At 43.3% G+C, this 25160-nt stretch overlaps 1 protein-coding gene across 1 annotated transcript; it reads left to right on the top strand.

The window, feature by feature from the left end:
- Window positions 1–1321: 1321 nt before the first annotated feature.
- Window positions 1322–25131, top strand: LOC146386264 (dual specificity testis-specific protein kinase 2-like). Its single transcript, XM_084932359.1, has 10 exons — window positions 1322–2411; window positions 13565–13686; window positions 14338–14386; window positions 14865–15011; window positions 15180–15262; window positions 15628–15718; window positions 17864–17947; window positions 18257–18343; window positions 18453–18546; window positions 19837–25131. The coding sequence occupies exons 1-10, from the start codon at window positions 2205–2207 to the stop codon at window positions 21066–21068; spliced, it is 2196 nt and encodes a 731-aa protein (XP_084788485.1). The 5' UTR covers window positions 1322–2204; the 3' UTR covers window positions 21069–25131.
- The last annotated feature ends 29 nt before the right edge of the window (window positions 25132–25160 follow it).

Raw genomic sequence — 25160 nt, 5'->3', positions numbered from 1 at the left:
GATATTTTCTATTCACACCTGTTTACAATACAGTTATTTCCACATTTATTATTATTTTTTCCAAATATATCTGCTCACTCCATCATGTCATAGAAAGAGGGAAACATTGCCTCTGTTGATGAATCCAAACCCATGATGTCATCCTCGTAGCTGACATCATTTTTAACCCTTTGCTTATTTTATTTTTAAAAATCTTTTATTATTATTTATTTTTTATTTATTCCTATTTCGCAGCCTTATATCAAACATATGAGCTATATTTCAAGCACTGAATTTACACTGTAATGATGTGTTTGTTTGGTCGTGCAGTAGCTGGCGTGCAGATAGTTCCCTCATCACTTCCGCCAACGTGAACAGGAAAAACATGTCAGTAGGACACAGAGGGAGGACCGGGGGGGGTCGTCACTCCTATGAATATGGTGGGGGTTGTTTTTTTATGTTTAATTGAGAAATGATCCTCCAAAATAAATGATGCCATGTTACAGCAGCAGCTGTGTTTCGTTTTTATTTAATACTTATTTCATCTGTTCGTTTATCTTTCTTCATCGGTTTGTTCATTTATTTATTTTAATTTCAAAATGTGTGTCATTGCTACAGTGCTGCACTTCCGGCTCAACTGCTGGTTCGGGATCGGTTTCCTGTACTAAGGCGCAAGTGTTCCCGCCACAGACTGACCTCAGATCAGCTGTTGGGGTGCGCCTCTGCCTCCCCATCTTCTCCAATCACAGCTCCGTCCTGTCTGTGCCAAGTGTTGAACTCGACAGAGGTGGGAGGGAGAGGGGGGTATAAAGGAAGTCGTACCACTTGGCCTTCAAAATAAGAGTCTGGAACTGAACCCTCAGGGTAACCTTACAAAAATGGAGAAAAAAGAAATACTTTACTTTCAAAGCACCAAATATTACCACATAAAGCATGATGATGTATCAACTCTTTCAATAATATTCTTGCTAATAACCTGTTGTGTGATTTGTGCAACCGTGTAGGTTTAAGCAGCCCTGTCCTGACTGAACTTGTTCCATACATGCATCACGTAGAAAGCATTTTCCCAGTAAACACTCCTGTTTTGTAGCGTTAGTTAGTACCTCTGTCTCTGCAAACCTTCCGTTTGTGTTGTTGGCCGCAGAACTCAGTAACCCAGCTTAGGCTTTGTTGCTGTATATTCAATCTAATCCATCAAACACACACACACACACACACACACACACACACACACACACACACACCCTGAATAAATACTCGATTAAGAGTTTTGCTGTGAAGTGTCGAGCAGGAAGCAGTCCGAGTGCCTCTCGGGCGCTTGGTTCGGCCACTTTCGTTTGTGGTATCCGTCCCAGCCTGCTCCCGGAGAAGCACGGAGGCACACGGGATTAGGAGCAGCAGATGCTCCGGTCCTCGGAGCGCAGGACGTCCCCGGTCACACCGACGTGTCTACCTGTGGAAGCTCCCGTTATCAGCAGCGAGGGAGGCGCATTACAGGGAGGATCAGGACGCTGCATCAGCGGGACTCTTTATTCTAAAGCAGCAGGTTTAATGGGGCCTGTCAGTCTTAGTTAGTCAGGCAGTCTGGTGGAGCCAGCCCGATGTGATTGGGTGGAGGTGGTGGTCACTCTGGCTGCTGGTGTCATGGTTCCAGTCGGAGATGGGCCCGAGCTCTTGTTCTGCGGCGCAAACAGCGCAGTGATACGCGGTGATGCGGATCGTGCTCTCTTGCTGTAAATCCACCTGCAGCCACAGTAAGGGCTGCTGTTCCTAATAATGTGCCTTTAATGCTTCCGCAGGGATCTGCGTGTATGGCCGGCTCCCGGTGCCGTGGAACTGCGGCATCCATCAAACTTGCGGGATGACGGAAGGAACCGAGCCTCCTCTCTCACCCACACGCTGAGGAGGCGTTCATGGGCAGCGGGAATTCCAAACACTACGTGACTTGAAAGAGTTGAAACTTTGTCAGCCAGGAGCTGTTGGGGCAGCATGGGGGGGATGATGAACAGATGAGACGTTTGGCTCAGTAACGGAAGAAGGACATAAACTGAGCAGTAACCTACAGCACACATTGGGGCGACCACAGCAGCGCCGTGGTTAAACAATACTGTCGGCTCATTGGTCTTTGTGACACTATGATGGTGGGAGGCACCATCACCTCGTACCCGAGGACTGCGGTGGTCTGAGAATCAGGGTTCCAGAGCATCTGGAGAACTGTCAGCACTATGGACTACCACTCCGAGTGCTGCTTCTGTGACCCTGAGGAGGGTCACGGCAGCCTAGATGAGCCAGCTCTGCATAGCATCCACGCACCCAACCGGATCCGGCCCTCCTCGTACCGAGCCTTGAGGAGTGCTGTGTCCAGCCTGGCCCGCATCGATGACTTCTTCTGTGAGAAGATCGGTTCAGGCTTCTTCTCGGAGGTCTTCAAGGTACGTGACCTCACCTGAGTCAACTGCAGCGTCAGAGTAGTCCTCTGCTGGTGTGCCCCATCATCCTCCCGTGAAGAAGCCATGTTTCCTTCATCTTCCCACACATTCAGATAGACAGACAGTGGCTGGGGTCTGACACTTTATAGCAGGTGTGGGGAACTCCTCGAGGGCCGGTGTCCTGCAGGTTTTAGATGTGTTCTTGACCCAACACAGATGATCCACATGGCTAAATGACCTCCTCAACATGTCTTAAAGTTCTCCAGAGGCCTGATGATGAACTAATCATGTGATTCAGGTGATATCTAAAACCTGCAGGACGCCGGCCCTCCCTGCCCTGCTTTATAGCCTTTACAGATGAGTTTCCTCTGCTGAGAAAATCAGTTTGTCCTGCTTTTGTTTTTGCTAGATTTCTGCTAGCTTTAGATGTTGGAGGTGAAAGGTGTGTGGGACAGTTGACAGTTTATTGTCAACTAATGCAGACTGACAGGAATTTGGAAAGTAGGATGGCATTTATCGTATTAATAAATGTTTCTGAAGTAGAATTTTCCTGGACGTGAATTTTTGATTCTCTGAGCACACGTTTTAATAAGACTTTGCAAAAAGACCACATTTGGAGAGTTGAGGGTTTAGCAGTGACACGAATCGTTTTGTCACTCACAGACTTTATTCACAATAGAACACAGAAAAGAAATACAACTTTTAAACTAAGAAAATGTACCATTTAAAGGAAATATTAGCCCGTTTGTAATTTGATGGCAGCCGTACAGCTCAAACACTTGGGACAGGGCTGTGATTCCCCCTGTGTAGCATCCCCCTCTATTCTCCGAGAGAAGGTTAAAGTCTGGGACCAGACTAGTACCTGGATGTTTGGGAGAGGACTATGGGCCCGCTGTCTAATAGAGGATTGTAGCTGCTCAATAGTCCTGGGTCGTCTTTATTGTAGTTTTCTGTTTTCCATTGCTCGGTGACAGTTGGAGAGCAGACAGGTCAGTGCACCATCTTGACTCTTGTACTACGAAGCCGTGCTGTTGCCATAGATACAGTGTGTGATCTGAGCTGCAGCCAGTTGCTCCCCCTGGATCATTTTTAGCCTTTTAGTTTGTTGTTTGTTTGTTTTAGGTGATTTTCAGTCACGTACTCTAAGTTATATTCGTTTATTAGACATCAGACAGTTAAAATGTTCTTCCTGCTGTGAGTTTGTAGTTGTTATTAATAATGCTTTGTTGTCAGCTAATAAGCTATTGATTTACTACTTATGCCATGATCCACAACCTGAAAAGAATATGTGACAGCACATAAAGCCACCCTTGGTGACAGTCATGTGTCCCTGCACTGTAGTGTTTGTGAGACTAAATGAAATATGAACTGGTGCAGGTTAACCCTCTGTACCCGGTTAGTATTCCCATAGAGCGTCCAGAACTTTGAAGGAAACACTTGAATGTATCGAATAAACCACTGAAAAGTGTTAATTTATATTTTCCATGAGGGTACGGTGGGATTTTAGATGGGTGGGGTGTAGGGGTAGGAGAAGTGTTCACCTCAGCCGGTCGCAGCAGATGGCCCCGCCCCTCCCTGAGCCTGGTTCTGCTGGAGGTTTCTTCCTGTTAAAAGGGAGTTTTTCCTTCCCACTGTCACCAAAGTGCTTGCTCACAGGGGGTCATATGATTGTTGGGTTTTCCTCTGTATGTATTATTGTGCGGTCTACCTTACAATATAGAGCACCTTGAGGCGACTGTTGCTGTGATTTGGCGCTGTGTAAATAAAACTGAATTGTATATGAGCTGAATAATAAACTTAGTCAGTCATCAGCACAAGACCATAATAAAATGAATGACCGTGTAGTTTGGAGCTGGCTGAACAACACATGGCTGGATGGCATGAGCTTCATCACACTCCTCCTCCACTGCTCCCTCGTCACCTCATTCTCTTCCTCCTGACCTGAGCCCTTACCTCCTTAGCTGACGTCAGAGCTGTAATGAAGGAAACTGTGCATAAACATGCAGAAATGATTTAGTCATGATATATTTGCAGTTATTGCCAGCAGACTAGATGTGCAACCCTTCTCTATAGAGAAAATAAAATAGTCTCTAAAAACCTGACAGCTAGCCACCTGTGATGTGATGCTAGGACCACAGATGCAGCCCACAGTGTCTTTAAAAAGCCACACTTCCTTGTGATAAAGGGTTTGATTACACTGGTACATCATCTGAGAGTTTACTTGCTGATGACGTCAGAGCGATGATGCTGCACCTCAAAGCTTCAGTAAGACCAGCACAAGTTTAGGATATCCTCGTCACCCCTTGGTTATCGTTGCAGCAGACGCTCTCTGACCTGTTTCACAGCCTCCTCTGGAGCACACGGACATGGATGCTTCACACTGGGCATGTTGACAGCGGAGCTAAACAGCCTTCTGACAGGATACAAACTACAGCCAGTGTGTTTTGATTTGTCGGGGAAACATGGAAACTATTTGATGCACATATATCTGTTTTTAATCCTAATTTATGATTAAGTGTCTCTAGTCTGTGGTATACGCTTGTCGGCCAGTGGCAGTTGTTATTAGTCAACAGTGGGATACAGAAGGTTAAACAGAGCATATGTGTGTGGGCGGAGTCACAGGCCCATTTTGGCAGTTTGGTTTTGATTGATCAAAGTGTTCCTGAGACGATTTCATTTCCTGTTGAGGAGTTTTTCCAACTTGTTATTAGTGGCACCAACTGTGCTCGAGGCACAAGCTTGGACCCGTTTTACGGCTCCGGTACCCACTCAGACCAGATTTACATCAACTGGTGCCAGTTGATCTGTGGCTATGGGAAGGGCTACCCCAATAAATTCACTGGTGACTGCAGGACACTTACCCCAGTTTTTGCCAGCTCACTCACGATACTATATTATGGCAATTTTCACCTTTTTTTCAGTACAAATGATGTCGTCAAAGTTTAACTTTGACAGTATCTGTTTGATCCAACATGACAAAGTTGTGGTATTGTCAAGCGCTGTCACTGAAACCTGGCGTAAATGTTGCCATAAGAAAGAGTCGTCCTGCTGTCGTCCTGCTGTCGTCCTGATATCAGTCTAACTCAAAGTTAGCAATTACATGGAATCTGTTTCAGATAGTACGAGCACCGACTACCATCAGAGACTCTCTGACTTTTAAAAAGGGAGTCCTTCCTCCCCACAGTCATCGTAGGAGATCATCTGATTTCAGTGCTATATGAGTGAACCATTATGAACCATTATAAACTGGAGATATACAAATGAGATTGTATTGAACTGAGAAGAGGAGACAAAGGAAAACCAAACATGTGCAAAGCTTTTAAGACTTGTTTTCTTCTTCCTTTCCAGGAATAGAAAACATTATCACAGCTATTCAGCAAACCACTCACAGCAGGTCTTCACTCCAGTGTGTTTATGTTTGTGTTAATGTTCAGAACAGCACAGATGAGTGATTCCTCACTGACGATCGCTCCTCTCTTTTTTTAATAAACGGGGAAAGTTTTCGTTTAAAGCCTTCATTCAGCATAGCAGTGGACACTTAAATTAGCACGTTTCTTCATTTGGCATCATTAATTGGAAATATCTCATTAACTACTTGAGTTTTCAAATACAGGAAACAGCTGTTCCTGTGTCAGTCAGTCAGTTTTAGAGCTTTTACTCTTATTTCTTTTTGATTGTACAGACGTCAGACTGACATCTTAACAAACTTCTCCATAGCTCCTTTTCAACAAAGACACAGTTTAACAATTTCCCAAAAGAAAAAATATTATTTGGAAATACACAAGTTAGCTTGTAAAACATTGATTTGAATCTACATTTTACATTTCTGATTTTAGCCTCATATAGAAACAGAAACTTTCCTGTGGTCAGATTTAGTGAATCGTATGTGTGCAATTTAAAACTCCATGGGGCGGAGCAACAGATACTTCCAGTCCTGGATGTTGTCTCATCCATGGATTGAGGTTTGCATCAGCTGCTGACAGCTCTCAGTGACGCTCAGCATTAGAGGCTGACGCGACTGCCTCGGTTAGTGCCTGATGATGTAGCTCCCTTAAACCTTGCATAGCAGTTACACTGCAGTAGGTAAGCAAGTGCAAGGTCTGTCACTGATTTACCAAACATCAAGTAATATTTGATGCTGGACCTACAGCAGGCAAGCTGAAGGCTGCCAGCATCCTTTTTTATTTTTCCAAAGACTGTTTCAGTTCTCATCCAAACAGCTTCATAATTTGTAAACTGCTGATGTGAAGTTCCAGATATTTACCCCGTAGTGAGGTTGTCACCTTGTCCTAATGGTAGCCTGTGAAAGCGCCAAATCACAACAACAGTTGCCCCAGGGCCTTCACGCTGTAAGGTAGAGGTCCTTAAATGACTGAGAGAACCCCAACGGCCTCCTACGAGCGAGCACAGCGAACCTGTGACCTTAATGACCTCATGTGACCACGCGCACTCGCTCTTTTTTTGTCTCGTGTAGACTTTTATTTTATGCTCAGCAAGAAAGAAGAAGCCGCTGTTGTCGTCTGTTGTGTAGTTGAAGATAATCACTCGGATGCTCCTGGGCCTTGGTCCCTCTCAGCAGTCCTTATACTCCACCAACTCCATCCACTCATGCATCCAGAGCAATGTGCATGTTGGCAAGAGTGTGAAATAGAGCAGCATATGTTGCAGCCACGGTGGAGCCGTGCAGCAGTGTCAGTACCAACAGTTACACAACTCTTCTGCTTCAGGTTTAGTTATCGCTGTACATTAGTGGTCTCTTATCATTACCATAGCACAACAGTAATGCTAATGTGGGAGCTAGGCAGCAAATGCTATCAGTCCCATCCATCTGCATTAATGGACAGTGTTCATTCAACAGGCTAATGCATCTGTGTGTTGTTGCAGTTTGAAGAAACAGTAGCAGCATAAAAAAACAGCTCTACCTAAAAAAGTGTTTATTATTATTTATACCTTCAAAGTTATGTTGCTCCCATTTTCAGAATTGTCACTGTTGGTATTGTTTGTATTACACGTGTTGCCGTACAGGTGCGTCACCCTGTTGGTGGGTTACCCTGCTGCTACTTTGATTTAGCCATATGTAGTAGTATACTCATGTGTGAGCTACAACCAGCTTCCAACATCAACTATTTCCCCATATTCTTGTTATCACATTATGTATGTGTATAAGACATCTGCCTTACATGCAAAAGAGCACTGGTTAGAGGTTGAGAGGAGACACAAGCCCAGCCGAGGGTCGTCACAAGCTGCTGTAGTCCTAGCCTGGGTAAATGGGACGGTTCCTTTATATGTGGCACAAAGACTTCTGTGGTCAACTTTCACACATGTGGTTTGATACCAGGATTATTCAAAAAGTCTCAGATGTGGTTGGGTTTCCAGAGCTCATCAAACAGCTAACATTTTTACATGTAAACTGGCTAAAGACAGAATAGTTACGAGTATGTGTGTCATTATTGTAAACAGCTGCACCTGTAGTGTGAAGTTTCCTGCTGCACTGCATCACTTCCCCCAAAGTAGAGCAGCTCAATCGCATTAAGTAAAGCTGCTGTGTGACTACAGTGTAGAGCTTTGTGTCTGCTGCTCGCATGCCTGCAAACTTGGTGCTGTTACACAAAAAGCCGAGTGTAAAACCTTCTTTCTTTATTTCCTTCCTTCTTTTTTTAATACTTCTTTTTGTAAGAAATAACAAATATGCAGAAGATGGATGGAAGCACATTTAGGGGCATCAACAACTTTCCCCTTTTGCACCACAGTTCACTTTTCTTCCAGGTAACCGTGTGTGTACATGAGTGATCGCCTCCTGAGCGGAGGCTCGAGAAGATGTGAAGGCATGCAAAGCAGCACGCCTTATTATTTGCTCAGGGAGAGGTTTATACAAAGTGGAGATTTTTCTTCTTATAAGCCAAAGCTTTACCCCCCCAGAGCCAAAGAAAGAGCAAAAGCTTTTATTGTCAGTGTGAAAGTGCAGACGTGAGTGTGGAAACGTCACCAGTTTAATTGTCTCACACATAAATGAATGAATGCTTTCCCACACTTAAACTTGGGTATTTTGCAGCTTGTTCTTGTTTGCTCACCAGAAAAATCAGTTTGCGCATGGTTTCATTCTCTAAAATGGAAAAAATTCAAGATTGTTATTTGCCATTTGTGCACGGGACCAACAGTCCATGCACATTTTAATTCTTGTGCAGAGCTCTCTAGGACAAGTCACATTTTAACCCTCTCAGGGCAGGCGTTGCAGATTTGCAACAGTTAAAAACGAACAACCTGATTACCCCACATACATCAATTATGAGTTTCTTTTACTCAGGAGTACCACTGCAGGACTTGGTTGTGCATTAGCAACAAAAAGTTTAATTTGAGCCTGAGACGGTTAAGAGGTAAAAGCAAAGCAATGGCTGCTGTGCAGGTCTTCTTAGGTTTGGACATGGGGACCAGCGGGGACAGACTGGATGGACCGTAGGGTCAAATGCATCGTGTCCACTTCTTTTATTCCATTTTGAAATGAGACTGTGTGTTTTAAGTTTAACAAATGCATGTTTGTTAAAGTAATTAATAATTACATTTGACCATATTCTGGGAGCGCTTCTTCCATGTTTATTGTTTTGTTTGTTTTGTAGCTAAAGACAACATATTTAAGATTGCATATTCAGCAACGTGGCTGAGCTCTAAATAATCAAATAATGGTAGCAAGCATGATGAGTCAGCTACATCTATAAACTGTGTAGATGCTACACACAGATGAGGTCTGCTGCAGTGCTGTTTGGCCCTTCCTGACTTCCTATTTTTTGTATGTTTGTTACTTAAATGTTTCAGACCATCAAACAAATTTAAATAGTAGACAAAGATAACACAACTAAATAGAAAATGCAGTTTGTTATTGAAGGCGTTAATTATAAAGGGGAACAAAAATCCAAACCCAGGCCTGATTACTGCCACAGCTGTTCCAAATCAAGAAATCACTTAAATAGGACGTGCCTGACAAAGCAGACCAAAAGATCCTCAAAAGCCGGACGACATGCCGCGATCCGAGGAAATGCAGGAACAGCTGAGAAACAAAGTTACTGAGATCTCTCAGTCTGGAAAGGGTTATAAAGCCATTTCTAAAGCTCTGTGAGAGCCATCATCCACCAATGGTGAAAACATGGAACAGCTGAAAGAGCGACGACTCATCCAACGGGTCACAAAAGAGCCCAACATCCAAAGAACTGCAGGCCTCACTTGCCTTAGTTAAATCAAATCAAAATCAAAGCAAATCAGTTTTGTTGTCACATCACATGTACACTGGTGCAGCACTGCGAGGGACATTGTTGTGTGTGAGCTTCACAAGCAACAGAGGTGCAAAATGCAATAACAGAAGAACAAGCAAAATATAAGAATGGGAATCTGAGAATTATAAGAATGAAGATATGTGCATTACTGAATATGTATATCTACGTGTGTGTGTGTGTGTGTGTGTGTGTGTGTGTGTGTGTACATATATATAAAAAAATAAAAATTAAATCTACAGAGGTTGGCAGTTGAAAATGTGCAAAACAAATGGCATTTATCTACAGTGTGGAGTGCATAGTGTTGAAGTTCTGGTAAGAGAAGATGAGGTGTCTATGAAGTGTTCAGCAGCCTGATGGAAAAAGCTCTCAGTCTGCTGGTTCGGTTCCTCCTCACTTTCTTCAGGCACCGCTGCCTGTAGATGTCCTGGAGGGAAACTCACCTCCAATTATCCTTTCGGCGCACCGCACTACTCTCTGGAGAGCTTTGGTTGTAAGCGGTGCTGTTGCCGTTCCAGGTGGTGATGCATCCAGTGAGGATGCTCTCAATGGCACAGCGGTAAGCCGTCTCATCACCTTTGGTGATAAGACCCACCACTGTAGTGTCCTCTGCATACTTCACAATGATGTTGGAGTTGCTAGTGGCCGTGCAGCCGTAGGTGTAGAGTGAGTACAGGAGAGAGTTATGGTCAGTGTTCATGACTCCAGGCCATTATTGCCCAGAGTCTTTCTTATGGCAGAGTTCAAAGACGAAGCCCACTGTTGAGCAAAAGAACCATAAAGGCTCGTTTACCAGAAAACATCTCGATGATCCCCCAGACTAGAGCAGGGCGATATGACCAAAAATATTTATCATGATATACATTTGAAAATTTGTGATAACGATATAACTGACAATATAATTGACACTAGACAAAATACTTTACAACTCCTCAACTTTATTAGTGCAAAAAAAAAAAATCAATGTATTTTCACTTAAACAAGCAGCTGTTTTTTATGTGCATTAAAGTTATATAAAAATGTAACAGTGCAAATGCAAATTCCTCGCTGACAGTTTAACCAAAAGGCATTTCCAGTGGAAACTGGCCGACACATCCTCAGCATAACCATGTATAACATCCACAAAACTTAAAAAGAGGTTATACACACACAATACGGTAATATTATGTTGAAGCACAGTACGTATCACTCCGCGAGGCTCCGCCTACGACAGCTGTAATGCTCCCACAATCCATCGAGCGGTGCGGCTTCGTAGCTTAGCAAAGTCGTACTGAAACATTTGACAGGTTTTCGAGCGCCGTGTACATAAAATCGTTTCGAGGTCAGTAAATTCAATTCAATTCAATTTTATTTATATAGCGCCAAATCACAACAAAAATCGCCTCAAGGCGCTTCATAGATACAGAGAAAAACCCAACAATCATATGATTGTTATATCAGTAAACACAACCAGAGTTCATACATAAGGCTCACGGGATTATAAGGGGCTCTGTCGATTTTACAGAAAATCAAAGGATTGATTTTAAGTGTGCCGTATTTTCCAAACAACACGGTAATAACGATGATCCGCTAGCATGCTCTACCAAAAATAGTGCTTTGTTGTGTATCTGACGGACGAAAGCTAAACCAGTTCCACACCAGTGAAGCTGCAGCATTTTTACAAACCAGTTCTGGTTCATCGTTTCATTCAACGATCTGCTTTCGCTCTTCTCATTCTGTGTCACCGCCATGTGCGTATGAAAACAAAGGCACTGCGCATGTGCGTTTTACCCATGTTCTATCGCCATATTTCATTTTCTTATCGTTGCCCAACATTATACCAGTATTACCGTGAACGGTATGATATGGCCCAGCCCTAGCCCAGACTTTTGGAAAAACACTCTGTGGACTGACGAGACAAATGTTGACCTTTGAAGGTGTGTGTCCCATTACATCTGGAGTAAAAGTAACAGCATTTCAGAAAAGGAACATCATACCACAGTAACATATGTTGGTGTTAGCGTGATGGTCTGGGGCTGTTTTGCTGCATCAGCACCTGGAAGACTTGCTGTGGTAAATGGAAGCATGAATTCTGCTGTTTACCAAAACATGATGGAAAATGTCCGCACATCTGTTCATGACCTCAAGCTGAAGCTCACTTGACAATGATCCGAAACACACCAGCAAGTCTACCTCTGCATGGCTTAGGAAAAACAAGATGAGGACTTTGGAGTGGCCAAAGTCCTGACCTGTATCCGATTGAGATGCTGTGGCATGACCTTTGAAAGGTGGTTCGTCCTTGAAAACCCTCCAATGTGGCTGAATTACAACAAATCTGCAAAGATGAGTGGGCCAGCAGTGCTGCAAGAGACTCATTAACAGTTACTGCAAACGCTTGATTGCAGTTTTTCTGCTAAGGGTGGCCCAACCACTTATTAGGTTTGGAAGGCCATCGCTCTTTAACACAGGGCTAAACACCTTCATCTGGAAACTGCATTTTGTGTTTACTTGTGTTATCTTTGTCTAATATTTAAATTTGTTTGATGGTCTGAAGCATTTAAGTGTGACAAACATACAAAAAAGTAAATTAGGGAAGTGGCAAACACAGTAATAACATGTTTACTAACAAATTTCACCCAATAAAACTACAGTAGAGTTCTTGGATTTTCTGTGTCACACAGCAGAGCATATTATTCGTGTAATAATTCCATTACAGTGCACAATAAGCAACAACAGCACAAAGACCACATAAAATGCAACCAGAGGAGCAGAGACAGCTGCTGCAGTGTTAGTCTTTAACAGTTTTTATTTCAAATGTTATCACTTTTACTTTACAATAAACACGTTCTATCAGTATCAGGACTTAAGTCTCCTTCTTGTCAGTTTGAAGGTCCAATCACAGCACCCAACTCAACAGTAGCCCTCCATCTCTGATGGAGGTGAGCTGGCGTACAGGGTGGAGGTAGAGAACAACCTGAAGCTAAACATCCTTAAAACCAAAGAACTCATAATGGACTTCAGGAGGCACTTCCACTCCCCTCTCATTATAAGTGGAGAACTGGTGGAATCAGGGTTCTGGGCACCCACATCTCTGCTGATCTCAGCTGGACCCACAACACTATCACTCAGGAGCCACGGCTGAGAACAGGAAGGCTGCACAGAGAGTCATTAACACCGCCTAAAAAGTCATTGGCTGCCCTCTGCCCCCCCTGGAGGCCATCACCAGATCCTCCTGTCTCAGGTAAACCAAGGCCATCACAGGTGACCCCTACACCCCGCCCACCACCTGTTTGACCCGCTGCCCCCTGGTTGGCTTTAGGTCAATCAGGTCCCACACCTCCAGACTCCTGGGCCATTCAGACTGTTAACAAGCACTGGTTGTGTGTATGTGTGTGTGTGCGCGTGCACACACATGCGCTCTGCTCAGTAACAGCCCAGTGGATTTGTGCAGATCAGGAGGAGTGATGGGAAATCCAGAAAGCCTATTAGCTGTACTATTAATATACGCACACAAACACAAACGTATGCAAGTGCTTGGAGGTGCAGACACTGTATCAACTTTGCAAGCACCAGTCAGTGACCCTGGTGACCACATGACCTACTGTAGCTGCAGCTCAAACCGTGCTCAAAATAAGGCGAGGGAGACAGAGTTTATGGCCTCGTGAGGCTATCGTGTTAAAATGTGCAGCTGTGACGAGTCACTTGGACCAAACATTTCTCCCAATGAAACATTCAGATGAACAGAATCAGCGTTCTCGGGGTCCAACGTTACAGGATTGTGTTACATGCTGGTCTCAAATTTCACAACTTGAGGTTTTGTGACAGACTTTGTTGAAGCAGAGGTGGAGAGACGTTCACACTGTTAGTCTGTGAACAATCATTCTCTGCCTTTGGCTTTCTCTTTCTCTGTACCAGGTGCAGCACAGGATCACAGGGCAGGTGATGGCACTGAAAATGAACACGCTGGCTAGCAACAAAGCTAACATGCTACGAGAAGTCCAGCTTATGAACAGGCTGTGCCATCCCAACATTCTTAGGTAGGTGTAAATGTGTTGATTAAACATTCACTGTTCAATGTTCGATTTTGATTACAGTGAGATTTGAAGAATATTTTGCCCCTTAAATAAATAAATCATCCTTTAAAAAATGCTTTTTGTATTTACTCTGCTGATCTTTGTCTAACATTAACATCTGTTCGATAATCTGAAATATGTAAGTGTGACATATACCAAAAAGATACAAATGAGCAAGGGGGCAAATAGCTTTTAAAAGCACCGTGTATATGTTATACATTAATGTTTGTTCTATATTTATTGCATGAATAAGACCTTTGCCAGAGTTAACTTCAGCACATTTTAACAGGTTCACTCAAAAGAAAAAATCAAAAAACGTTTTTTTACACTTTATTTTTGTAGACTTTAAAATGGAAATCTCATTTCCCCTCATAAAAGTCCGATCAAAAACAAATCATATTGTAGTTTAAAATGTGTAATAATAACAATTTACAACAATTTACAACAATTTACAAAGTCTAAAGTTTTAAAGTTGTGACACAAATGTTCTGTCGTTCCTCTGAGGGACACAAGGGGGTGCCACATCAACACATTCCAAGCTGTCCATCGATGGATGGGCGTCATGGTTACTGACATGTAGAAGTGATTAAATCGTGTTTCTTGACTTCCTGTCAGGTTTCTCGGGGTTTGTGTGCATGAAGGTCAGCTGCACGCTTTGACTGAGGTAAGACTTTAGTTTTGTCCTCTTCGTGCTGACAACATTTCCAGGTTTCCACAGCTACACCTTATTCTCATGTCTCTCCTCCTATATTCATTTAGAAGTTGTGCAAAGACGACATTCAAACATTCAAAAGCAAGAAATGTTAAGTCCCATTTAGAGAGGCCCATCAGGGTCCCTGGAGGACCAGGGGATTAAACCAGCCCACGTTTAGCAGCTCTGTATGCGTTTGGGAAGCTTTCCTGCTTCACATATTTTCCTTAATGCAGCGAATGCTTGCACTGGGTAGCAGGTCTGAGGTTGGGACACATGTTTTAAACTGTGTGCTGGGAAGAATCCCCTGACTGGTTTACAGTGGGAGACATGGCACCTGTGATTTGAGTTGGTCAGACCACAGGACAGCTTCCCTCTTGAGATAAATGAGCTTGCAGCATTTCTGGATCTTGCTTGTATCTGGCTCACCCTATCGTCTCTTTCTGTGCAGTACATAAACGGGGGTAACCTGGAGCAGCTGTTGGACAGTGACCTGTATCTGTCGTGGGGAGTCAGGATGGCTCTGTCGCTGGATATCGCCCGAGGGCTGCAGTACCTGCACAGTAAGGGCATATTCCACAGGGACCTCACATCCAAGGTACAGCACACGAGTCGCATACCTGCACTGATGAAAGCAACGACAAAAATGAAACTTTTTAAATTGTACTTCTGTCTCTCTCATTGTTCTTTATAGTTGTTAGAATAAGACTGTTTTTACCAGCTGTTGTTTGCATATATTCATTTCTCGACTGTTTATCTGTTGCAGAATTGTCTGGTTCGCTGTGAAAATGGCACGTTCACTGCTGTGGTGGGAGACTTTGGCCTGGCAGAGAAGATCCCTGATTACAGGTGCAGGACGAATCTTTTCTCTCCTGAGCTTCTATAAATTTGATCAAAACAGCTGTTTTGTCTGTGTTAGAGAGCGTGGTCTGTTTGTGCACAGGTACCAGAATGTGTCCCAGACATTAAAAGGAAAATGGAAACATCGTAACCTTCTATTAAAAAGTCAAATCCAGCGATTCTCCACTCCAGCTCTGGTCGTTCTCACATTAAAATAAATGGGACTTAATATTCAAACGTTATATTCATTTTTTTCATGTATGATCTACAAAGTGATCATTGGCAGGATTTTTTTAAGTGTGATTAGATAGATCATGAAGAGCATTCACATTAGGTTCCTAATGACAGACAGGTCCACTCCCCTCTCTTTACAGTGATGGTTCAGAGAAACAGCCTCTGGCCATTGTGGGCTCTCCGTACTGGATGGCCCCTGAGGTTCTGAGAGGAGAACTTTACAACGAGAAGGTGAGCGTCTTTGGTTCTGTAAAACTGGAGTACAGTATTAGAGTGTAATCTTTGACACATATTGTGACCCTCCTTCCTTTATTTAATTATAAGCAATGAACTCTTTACTCGGTACGAGCCAGTGGCTAATATTAGCTGATGTTAACAAACTGTCTGGATTCCTCGTGTTTGTCTTACCCTCTGTTTTCTCTTCTTTTTTTATTTGAACTTGTTATTTTGAATATGTTGGTATTTGTGTTGTCTTTGTGCGTTTGTAGAATTGACAAACGCAGGATACTGAGTGACCAGTATCCTTTCACACAGTTACATATGATGGGTTGGGGCTAGCTTACAACTGTGCTAACTGTGTGCTGTAACTAGCAGCTGCTACAACAATGTGTAACTATAGGAACATTTCTCAGTATAAGCAGCCAAGCAAAGCCACATAATGTTGTGGCAAATCCACTGATCCAAGAAAAATGGACCAGACATCAGTTATAGAAGCGATAGTCTTTATATAAGACTTCGAAAAAGGGGTGTACAACACAAAAACTGACCAACATCAGAGCAACATATCATAATGGGTCCCGCAAACCTTTTAGTTAAATATGAATAACTTCCATCTCTACAACAAAGGATTCTGGGAAATGAAGTCTCTAATGAAAATAAGTATTAAATGCTCTTTTTTGGCAGAAAATGAAATCTATAATTAACAGCTCTCACTAAATATGTGGCGGGCAATAAATCATTTACCACATAACCAAAATGCTGTTATCAAAACAATAAATTGCAACAAAGTTACAACAAGTAATAGATTCAGAATTCAGTTCTGATTCCCCCTGAAACCATAAAAGCATGTGTGAAGTGTTTCCACAGTCTGTGGCTGAGCGTTCTTCCAACAGATGACCAAAAATAAAGGTTATTCCTTTCTCTTAGTTTGAAATGTTCCTTCTTAATCTCACTCTGAGTTCAACACCGTTCACCAATTGCATGTGGAGTTGAGCTGACAGGGACCCCAGTCAGAGTCAGACGCTGATAGGAAACGCATCGTTGCCGTTTCCTCTTTCAGCCACGTCGAGTTTGCAGTTAAGATGAAATTTATTGCAGACATTATTGAAAACATACAAAGCAGCTAAAAGATCCCTTTGTATGTTTGTCTTACCCCCCACCCACCCAGTCACGGCAGATTGCCACCAGAGCGTTGTTCTGTTGTAGGTTTCTTCCTGTTAAAAAGGAGGGTTTTTCCCCACCGTTGCCAAAGCACTGTTGCTCATAGAGGTCATATCATTGTAGGGTCTCTACCTTATAATATAAAGCACCCTGAGGCAGTTGTTGTTCTGATTTGACGCTGTATAAATAACATTTATACAGCCCTTTGCCGTCGTGCCATCTTAGCTCTCCATGTCAGAATCAATGCACACGTCATCAAAGACCTGATCAGTTCGTTTACGTCCGGATCACAGATATCGATCCAAACGTGAGACTGGGGAAACCTTAATAAGGGCTACACTGAATGGATACTTCTACTTAACATTAACTGTACCAAACCAGCCTAACAACTTTCCCAGACAAACCTACTGTAAAATGAAATCTACCACAGTGTAACTCTGTCAATCATAAGGTCATGTTTGTGTAATTGCATTTAAAGTTACCAACCATTAGACTCTGCCCCCAAATTCTCCAGGTTGGGGTTTTATTGTGTTTGTTTTTGGTCTTGGCAGACTTCATAGAGCTCATTTAAATGAGTTGGTTTCCTGGCAAAGTCCTGGCTTTTAAGCTTAGTCCACACATTTCCAATAAGGTTGATTTCAGGGCTTTGGGAATGCTGTTCCAGAAGCTTAATCTCCTGTTTTATCAATTCCAAAAGTAGCTTTGGTTTATGTTTGTTATCCATGTTTCAACTGGTGAAGTTGAATAATTTGTTATTAGCAGGTTGTTTACAGTACAACTGGCAGCAAAGTAGCTCCAGGGCATGATGCTGCCACCTCGACCTGTATGAGTGGAAACATCACCTGTTTCAGAGCACATGGAACTGATCAAAGACATCATGTTCATCTGATGATGTTAAGAGTTAGTTTCATCCGTCTGGTTTTGAATTTTACTTCTGTATGAAATCTAGTTGGAGCCCTAACACAGCCAGAACTAACGGGACCTCCTCTCTCTTAGGTGGATGTGTTTGCTTATGGCATCATCCTGTGTGAGATCATTGGCCGGATTGAAGCTGATCCTGATTTTTTACCGAGGACAGAGGTAGGAAATAAATCTGTCCACACAGTCACACACATTCATACAGCACTTTGCTCTGCACCTTATCTAACATTCACACTGTGAGGGATGCAATCGAGGAACTGGAGGTTCAGCGTCCTGTGATATGCAGGCTGAACACCAACCTGCCAATTAGTAGTCGGCCCACCTGAGCTAGAGATACACATGGTTAGCTCACGTATACCCAAAACCAGTCATACGGCGTGGGACATGTAAGACCTAATCCCGGCTAAAGATTTGCCCTGAAGCATTTTGAAACTGTGCTAACTCTCCCAGCTGTGTGTTTGTCTCTAGGACTTTGGTTTGGATGTGGATGCATTCGAGAACATGGTCGGGGACTGCCCACCAGCATTCTTTAATCTCGCCGTGACCTGCTGTAACGTAAGTATACGCACAGCGTGTCATTGGTCACAACCCAAACACGACCGGGAGCTACTGAAGCTTTGTCTGCATCCTAAAACTGTGGCTCTGTTCGTCTGTGTCGTTTCAGATGAATGCAGAGAGTCGACCCTCGTTCTCTGGCATCGTCTTCACGTTGGAGACCCTGGAGAGAGAGGAGCAGGGAGAGACGCCTGTTGCACTTGGTAAAAAGATCCTTTTTATCTACTTATTTTTAAAGTTCTACTGTTCTGAATGTTTCACTCTCTCTGGGTCTTAGAGCAGGTTAAAGCCCGACCCCCTGATGTGTCCCTGCGATGCTTTGAAGCATGTTCAGACATCACTGCCACAGCTAACCGTGTTTCGTGTTTCATCTTGCTGCATTGTTGTTCTCATGTTTTAATCAACAAAGATGTATAATACAGAACTACACATGCTGTCACCACTTGAGCCCAGCCGCCATGCTGCTGCTGAAAACTGCACTGCATTGGAACGAGGCTGCTGATGATGTTAGGGATGCTAACATGTTCTAGCAAAAACTCGAAAAGTAAAAATCCAAAGTAAAACTGTAGTTTTTGTGAAAACTGAGCTTCTACTTAGTTTTATTTACTACAGCTGGATTCTGAACAGGGAGACAAAACCTCACCTGCTGCCTTTGATTAACCGTAAAGCTTTAACATGCGTATCGTTAGTCTTAAAGGATGTTTAAGGATGTTTGTAGCACATAAATAAGTCACAGCTATATATGTTGAGTTCTGGCTGTCTGAAACATACATGAAACTATGAAATCATAGCTCATATTTTTTTCACATCGAGGAAGGACATTACAGAATAATAAACATGTTTGTAGCTCGGTCCTCAAACCTTTATGATGGTCTGAATACTTTGAGACACGGATTAAAACGAACAGACCTCAGGGTGTTCTGACTGATGGATCAGCTTTGCAGGATGGAGCCTTGTCAGGTCTTTACACTGCAGACTGTTTTTCATACTCATGTATTTTTCATTTGCATGTACTTTATGTACTTTTTGCCTCACTTTTGGGGCCGGCTCATTGGCCACCACTGGAGCTGCAGCACTGCAGAAGAGGCAGGTAAAGAGCAGTTACAGTGAGATGATAACAGAAGACAACACACTCTTTTATTTGGAAGTATTATTTTAGTTTTATCTATCTCCTGTCAAAAATTAAAAAAGAACCCAACGATGTGACGTTACCCTGTGACTGACAGGAGGGATAATGATACCAGTGTAATAATAATGAACTCCGGCAGAACGAGGCTGAGGACAGAGCAGCCGTTCGCTGCAGCTGGTAGGAGGTGAGGGCAAAGAGGAGACAGAGGAGCATAGCGAGACCTTTTCACGGGGTGATGCCGCCTTGCCGCCAGTGAAAAAAAGAATGTTCTTACATGTTATGTTGTCTTTGTATTTTCTGTGGTTCGTGACCTGTCGTGCTCTCTGACTCTTGTTCCATCTTCCACCTTGTTTCCCTTGGTTAGAGCCTGTGGCAGCAGACGTCAGCCCGTACCGATGCCGAAGCTCTCCCTATCACCCTGCGGACCACACTCAGCTATGGCAAGGCTTGGCCAGGAGCCAGTCAGACACGATACCTCCAGGAAGCCTGCCTTCTCCTTTACTCGGGACCCCAGCAAGGGTCAACCCATTCTCTCTCAGACAGGACTTAAACGGAGGACGGTGCAAACTGTTGGACACTCCCAGCAAGTCCGTCATCTCGCTGACCTTTACCCTACCTGCACTTCCTGACATGTGCACCTCCCCCCACCTAAAAGCGTCAGGGATGAGAGTGCCTCCAAGAAGGTGCCAGTCTCTGCCCTGCACCCCAGAGCTCAGCCGGACTGTGGCTCTGCCCAGACACGCAGCGGGGGAGGAAGAAAAAAAGGATGAGGACGCTCGAGAGGCGGTCATGAAGCACAGGACGTGGGAGGATACGAAGGATGACACAATGAAGGGGACGAAGGTTTCAGAGAGAATTCAAGGAAGGCTGCACGTTGACCATGCAGACATGAGACATGAGCCAAGTGTGAGGAGAGAGTCTTTTGGAAAGGAAATACAGGTGGCAGAGGATCCTGGTTTTCCTGTAGAATTGGAAATGGTGTCTCTGGAGCGATTGGAAGAGGAAGATGACGAAGAAGAGGAGGAGAGCATAAGTTTTACAGAACCCATGGACTGCACCAAATCTCCTGAGGCAACAGACAGTATCGTGAACGCTACACCTGAAAGACCATTGCTCACCTCTACCTCCTGCAACTCCATACGGACCAAGGGCTGGCGGCTTCCCTTCTCAACGTCTGCCTTGCCTCCTCTGCCACGACTGAACAACAACAACGGCTCAGGCCTGGTAATCAGTCAGCAAGTGCAGTGGGGTCGAGGAGGCCGCTCAAGTGACTACAGTGGAGCCCTGTCCTCAGACCCAAGGGGGCCCTCTGAGCAGGAGGAGGCAATTTCCTGTCCAGGCTGCTGCCTGGTAGGCCTGAGTTTCCCTTCGGTGTGCCTCCGTGGTTCAGCTGCCATACCTGCCCCCCGCAGAAGGGCTTCGTTACCACGGCAGCGGCCCTACCGGAACCTCAACGGTACCATAACTGGTGGCAGCGCTTCGTCGTCAGCAGTCGCAACCAAAACATTACTGTGTCACAACACAAATGGATTAGTGGGGGCGGGGCCCTCTGTGTCGTGTGAGCCCGGCCGCTCCCTGCCAGAAGCCCAGTCGTAAGAATCCTCGAAGGTGCTTGTTTTGAACTCGTGGCAAAGTGAAGTGGACAAAGGCATAAACAATAAATGTAGTGGGTACTCAATGCTTAATACTGACTCTAGCAGCTGTGCAGTCACTGTAGCCTGTGCTAACATACTGCTGATTAGAGCGCCATCTATTGGGCTGGAGGATTAAACATAACTCTGTCACAGTGAGAAGCATGGTGGCATAAAGGAAGAGGTGGCCAGGGTTCAGCTGCTTACTTTATTACTTCCAACATTGTATGCTGAGCAGATCTATACATCTAACCAGTCAGGGTTAACGTTACTGCCTCTGGGATGGTGCTCGTTCAGACAGAGCAGCTAGTCTGGCTTACACTGAACTCCCATCTCCACTGAAGCAAACACGCTCTATGTAGAACTGGTTTCCAGACATGTGACAAAGAGGGGCAGGCCTGACTGAATCCACTTGCCAACTGGGCAGTCATTAGCCAATGAGCTAATCCTCCTTTTTGAAACGTGGCATAATCATCTTACAAAGTCGATTCAATTTTTTATTCAGTATGACGTCAAATCGAGTGACTGAACTCAGCAGCAAAGTGCCTCCAGAGGACTGGAAATCTTTTTTGCAACCACAGCTATCATCATCGGGTCCCTTGAGATGAATGCAGGTTTACAGGCACTTCCACATTGGCTTCATTTTTCCTAACAGGAAGCTACATCCATATTTTATACTGTGTCCTCAGTGATGAGTGACGAGAGCTAAATGGCTAAATTATTTAAATTATTTATTTACATCTCTGTATAGACAATTTCTAGATGTTTTAGTTTTCACAAAGATTGTGTCAATAATACATTTGAATTGGGAAAAATCAGAGTTTTCTAATAAAATAAGTGTAAATTAGCTAACTGTGTTTATGAGTAGTAATTAATCAGTAAATGATTTATAACTTGGCATACTCCCTTGATGACACATGTGTCCTAACATTAATTAGAAACTTGAAATTTTCATGTGCAAGCAGCTGATGTCACACCTTGTAGGACTGTAACGTCTCCAATGCAGAAAGTTAGATGTTGGTTATCCATCCATCCTCTTATTCTTTGTCGGGGTCGCTGGAGCCTATCACAGCTGTCTTAGGGCAAAGGGCAGGGTACACCCTGGACAGGTCACCAGTCTGTCACAGGACAAACACATAGAGACAGACAACCATTCACATTCACACCTATGGGCAATTTAGAGTTACCAGTTAACCTAACCCCACTAACTGCATGTGTTTGAACTATGGGAGGAAGCCAGAGTACCCGGGGAGAACCCACATAGGAAGACCCCGGCCTGATGGTGGAATTGAACTCAGGACCTTCTTGCTGAAAGGCAATAGTGCTGCCAATTTTGATAATAATATTATTAAAATTACCACCTTCTTCTTTTTTTAATCCAGACCTCCATTTTCTGCAGAAGTCCAAAAGATGAGATGCTTATACTCCCAAAGTGCCTTGCTTGTTTTCCCTTCCTAGTGCCAACACTAGCTAAGGGTAGCTTTGAAGAAACAGCTCCTTTTTGCCGCTCCCTTATTAACCAGGGGTCGCCACAGCAGATGGCTCTGTGTTTCTGATTTGGCAGAATTTTATACCCTTTATGAGGCAGAGATAGACTGTACTCTTGGTCTCATACCAACAACCATTCACGTGTTAGGCAAATGTGTAAACCACTACATATAGAGCTGCTGGTGCTAGCTTAGAAGTCAAATCCAGGAATGTCAACAAACATCAAGGTCTTCACAAACTTCACATAAAGACAAATAAAACATTTATGTAAGTTCACATAATATTTTGCTAGTGACAATAGCAAATCAGCTGAGGCTAAACAACTAGCTTTTATACTTAGTAACAAGAAATTTGGCAGGCACGCTAACGTGAGCTAACATTAGCTAGAGGAATGTTAGTTCTCTCTCACAAATGTAAACTCTGAAACTACTGTCAGTATTCTACTGCCAGGGCATTCAGTTTATAGTAGGAACATTTGTTTTTCTGTCTTTCCTCTGGTTAATGTTAATCAGTACTAGCGTTCCTGCTAACATGTGCAAATTGCAAGCTAGCCCATGTAACAAAATGCTAGTTTGATTTGGATAAGGATGAGTGATGCGTTCAAACTCCTAGGGCTGATGGTAACTTAGCTGAACTTAACTTAAAATTACTTTATCAGCTTTAGTAACTAAAGCGTTTGTTACAGCTGGTTAGTTTGTCAAATTGCTTTACCAAGGAATGTGATTCATAATCCTAACCTTATATAAGCTATGTAGCCCATTCCTAGCATTGGTTGCCCCAAATGTAGTTTTCATGATGCTGATACTCAGGTATAGAATATAGACTAGCCTCTATTAGCTAGTGTGATGCTGGAGGATTATTTGTATATCCAGACCTACATCCCTAGCACTGTGCACCACTGGAGTATGGTCAGCTGCAACCATTATCGTTCAGTGTAGGGCAAAAATTCATGTTTGCATTTCTTCAAACTAACTTGGACAGCACTAATCCCTGCAAAAGAGTGTTGGTAGGGATTGGTTTTCTGCAATTTATACACACCGATCTTTAATTTATATTGTATATAACAGATGGATGAAGCAACTGTGATGTCAACCATTGGTTTGTGGATTCTTCATTTTAAAGCCTTTAGCTATAGTGCTTTGGCTGGTGCCATGTTGATTCTTTGGAGCCAGACGTTAGCATATTCAGACCTGAGACTTTTGTAATAAGATATCAGCTAAAATGCATAGATGCGGTGCATTGATACACATACTTGCTAATTAAGAGGCTATAATATTATTAGAATTCCAGTCACTAAAGCTGGAGGATGAACTTCTGATACAGTCTGTACCGCATGATCATTTTATTAGCACGCTCACGGCTGAGAGGTCCAGTTTTAGTGACTCAGCTGGGGGAAGTAAGGTCGAACAGACAGATACCAGCTACAGCCGGTTGTGACAGCACATAGTGAAAGCGACCTTACCTCTAACATTAAGCCTTAATAAAACTGGAGTTATTCGGAAATTCACTTGCAATACAGCTATGAAGGTAGGAAAGATCCATAGAGACCAAAATATTTGCTTTTATGAATAGTTTCCAAACCATTGTCAAAAAACATTTGATGTGTGGTTGGTAGATTTTGAGTGTGGTGACAAGCAGATGGTATAAAGAATGAAATGTCCACATGCTGTGAGTCAGACGACTGTAAGAGATTTAGACGACGTATATTATTACAGAAAAGACTTAAACCAGGATGCTCTTCTAAACTGTGTTGTAGTTTTTGGTGTGGTACGGAGGAGCTGTATTTGTACACCTCATTTTGCTGACATGTAAAGAGGAAGATGAACGTGCGTTGCAGCTCTGATGCAGCATCCCTGATAGAAACAGTGCAGCGCTGCTACGGAGTGGCCACAAACTGGAAGATGTGATGAGCCTTACTGCTCCCAGCAGTCTGGACGCAGGAAGATAACCACATGCTTTTGACTTTGTGTGACTGTAGCTGACGGGGAGTATTTATAAAGTTAATAAAGATGACCTGCTTCCTATGTTTTGTTTTGTTTTTTTACAGACGTACACATTTGTGTGTATGTGTGTTTGAGATGGAGAGACTGGTATTTGTTGAAGGAAGAAGCTCTTCATTTAGATTCTTTATTTTTGCACTTGAGCGTGGAGCACTTTGCAGTAAGACACCAGGCTTCTGTTAGATGGGGCTTTATTTAAATCTGTGCTACAGCTGATTTTTTTATGTTTATCTGCGTGTGCATGTATTTCTGGCTCAACAAACTACCCAGCTCAGATATCCTCCAGTGTATGTTACTTATCTACATGTTCATTTTGATTACACTGTTGTAACTGGAAAACATGAAACCGGTATGCATATTTATTATACAAATCATTTCACACACTGTGTGTGTATGTGCTTTGGAGCGAAAGGTAGAGTGATGTATACTCACAGGATAATCTTTTATCCCTTAATTTCTTACCTTATTTCCAAGTTCTGTTCCTGCTGTACAGCTAGAAACCTGTGTGCAATCATCTGGTAATAAACAAATATAACTGTGGATTCTTTGAGTGCTGCTTTTTAACCTTT

Source organism: Perissodus microlepis, chromosome 6 (genome assembly GCF_051167445.1).
Source record: "Perissodus microlepis isolate ML-2025 ecotype Zambia chromosome 6, ASM5116744v1, whole genome shotgun sequence".
Classification (NCBI taxonomy): domain Eukaryota; kingdom Metazoa; phylum Chordata; class Actinopteri; order Cichliformes; family Cichlidae; genus Perissodus; species Perissodus microlepis.
This window is presented reverse-complemented; position numbering and strand designations above follow the sequence as displayed.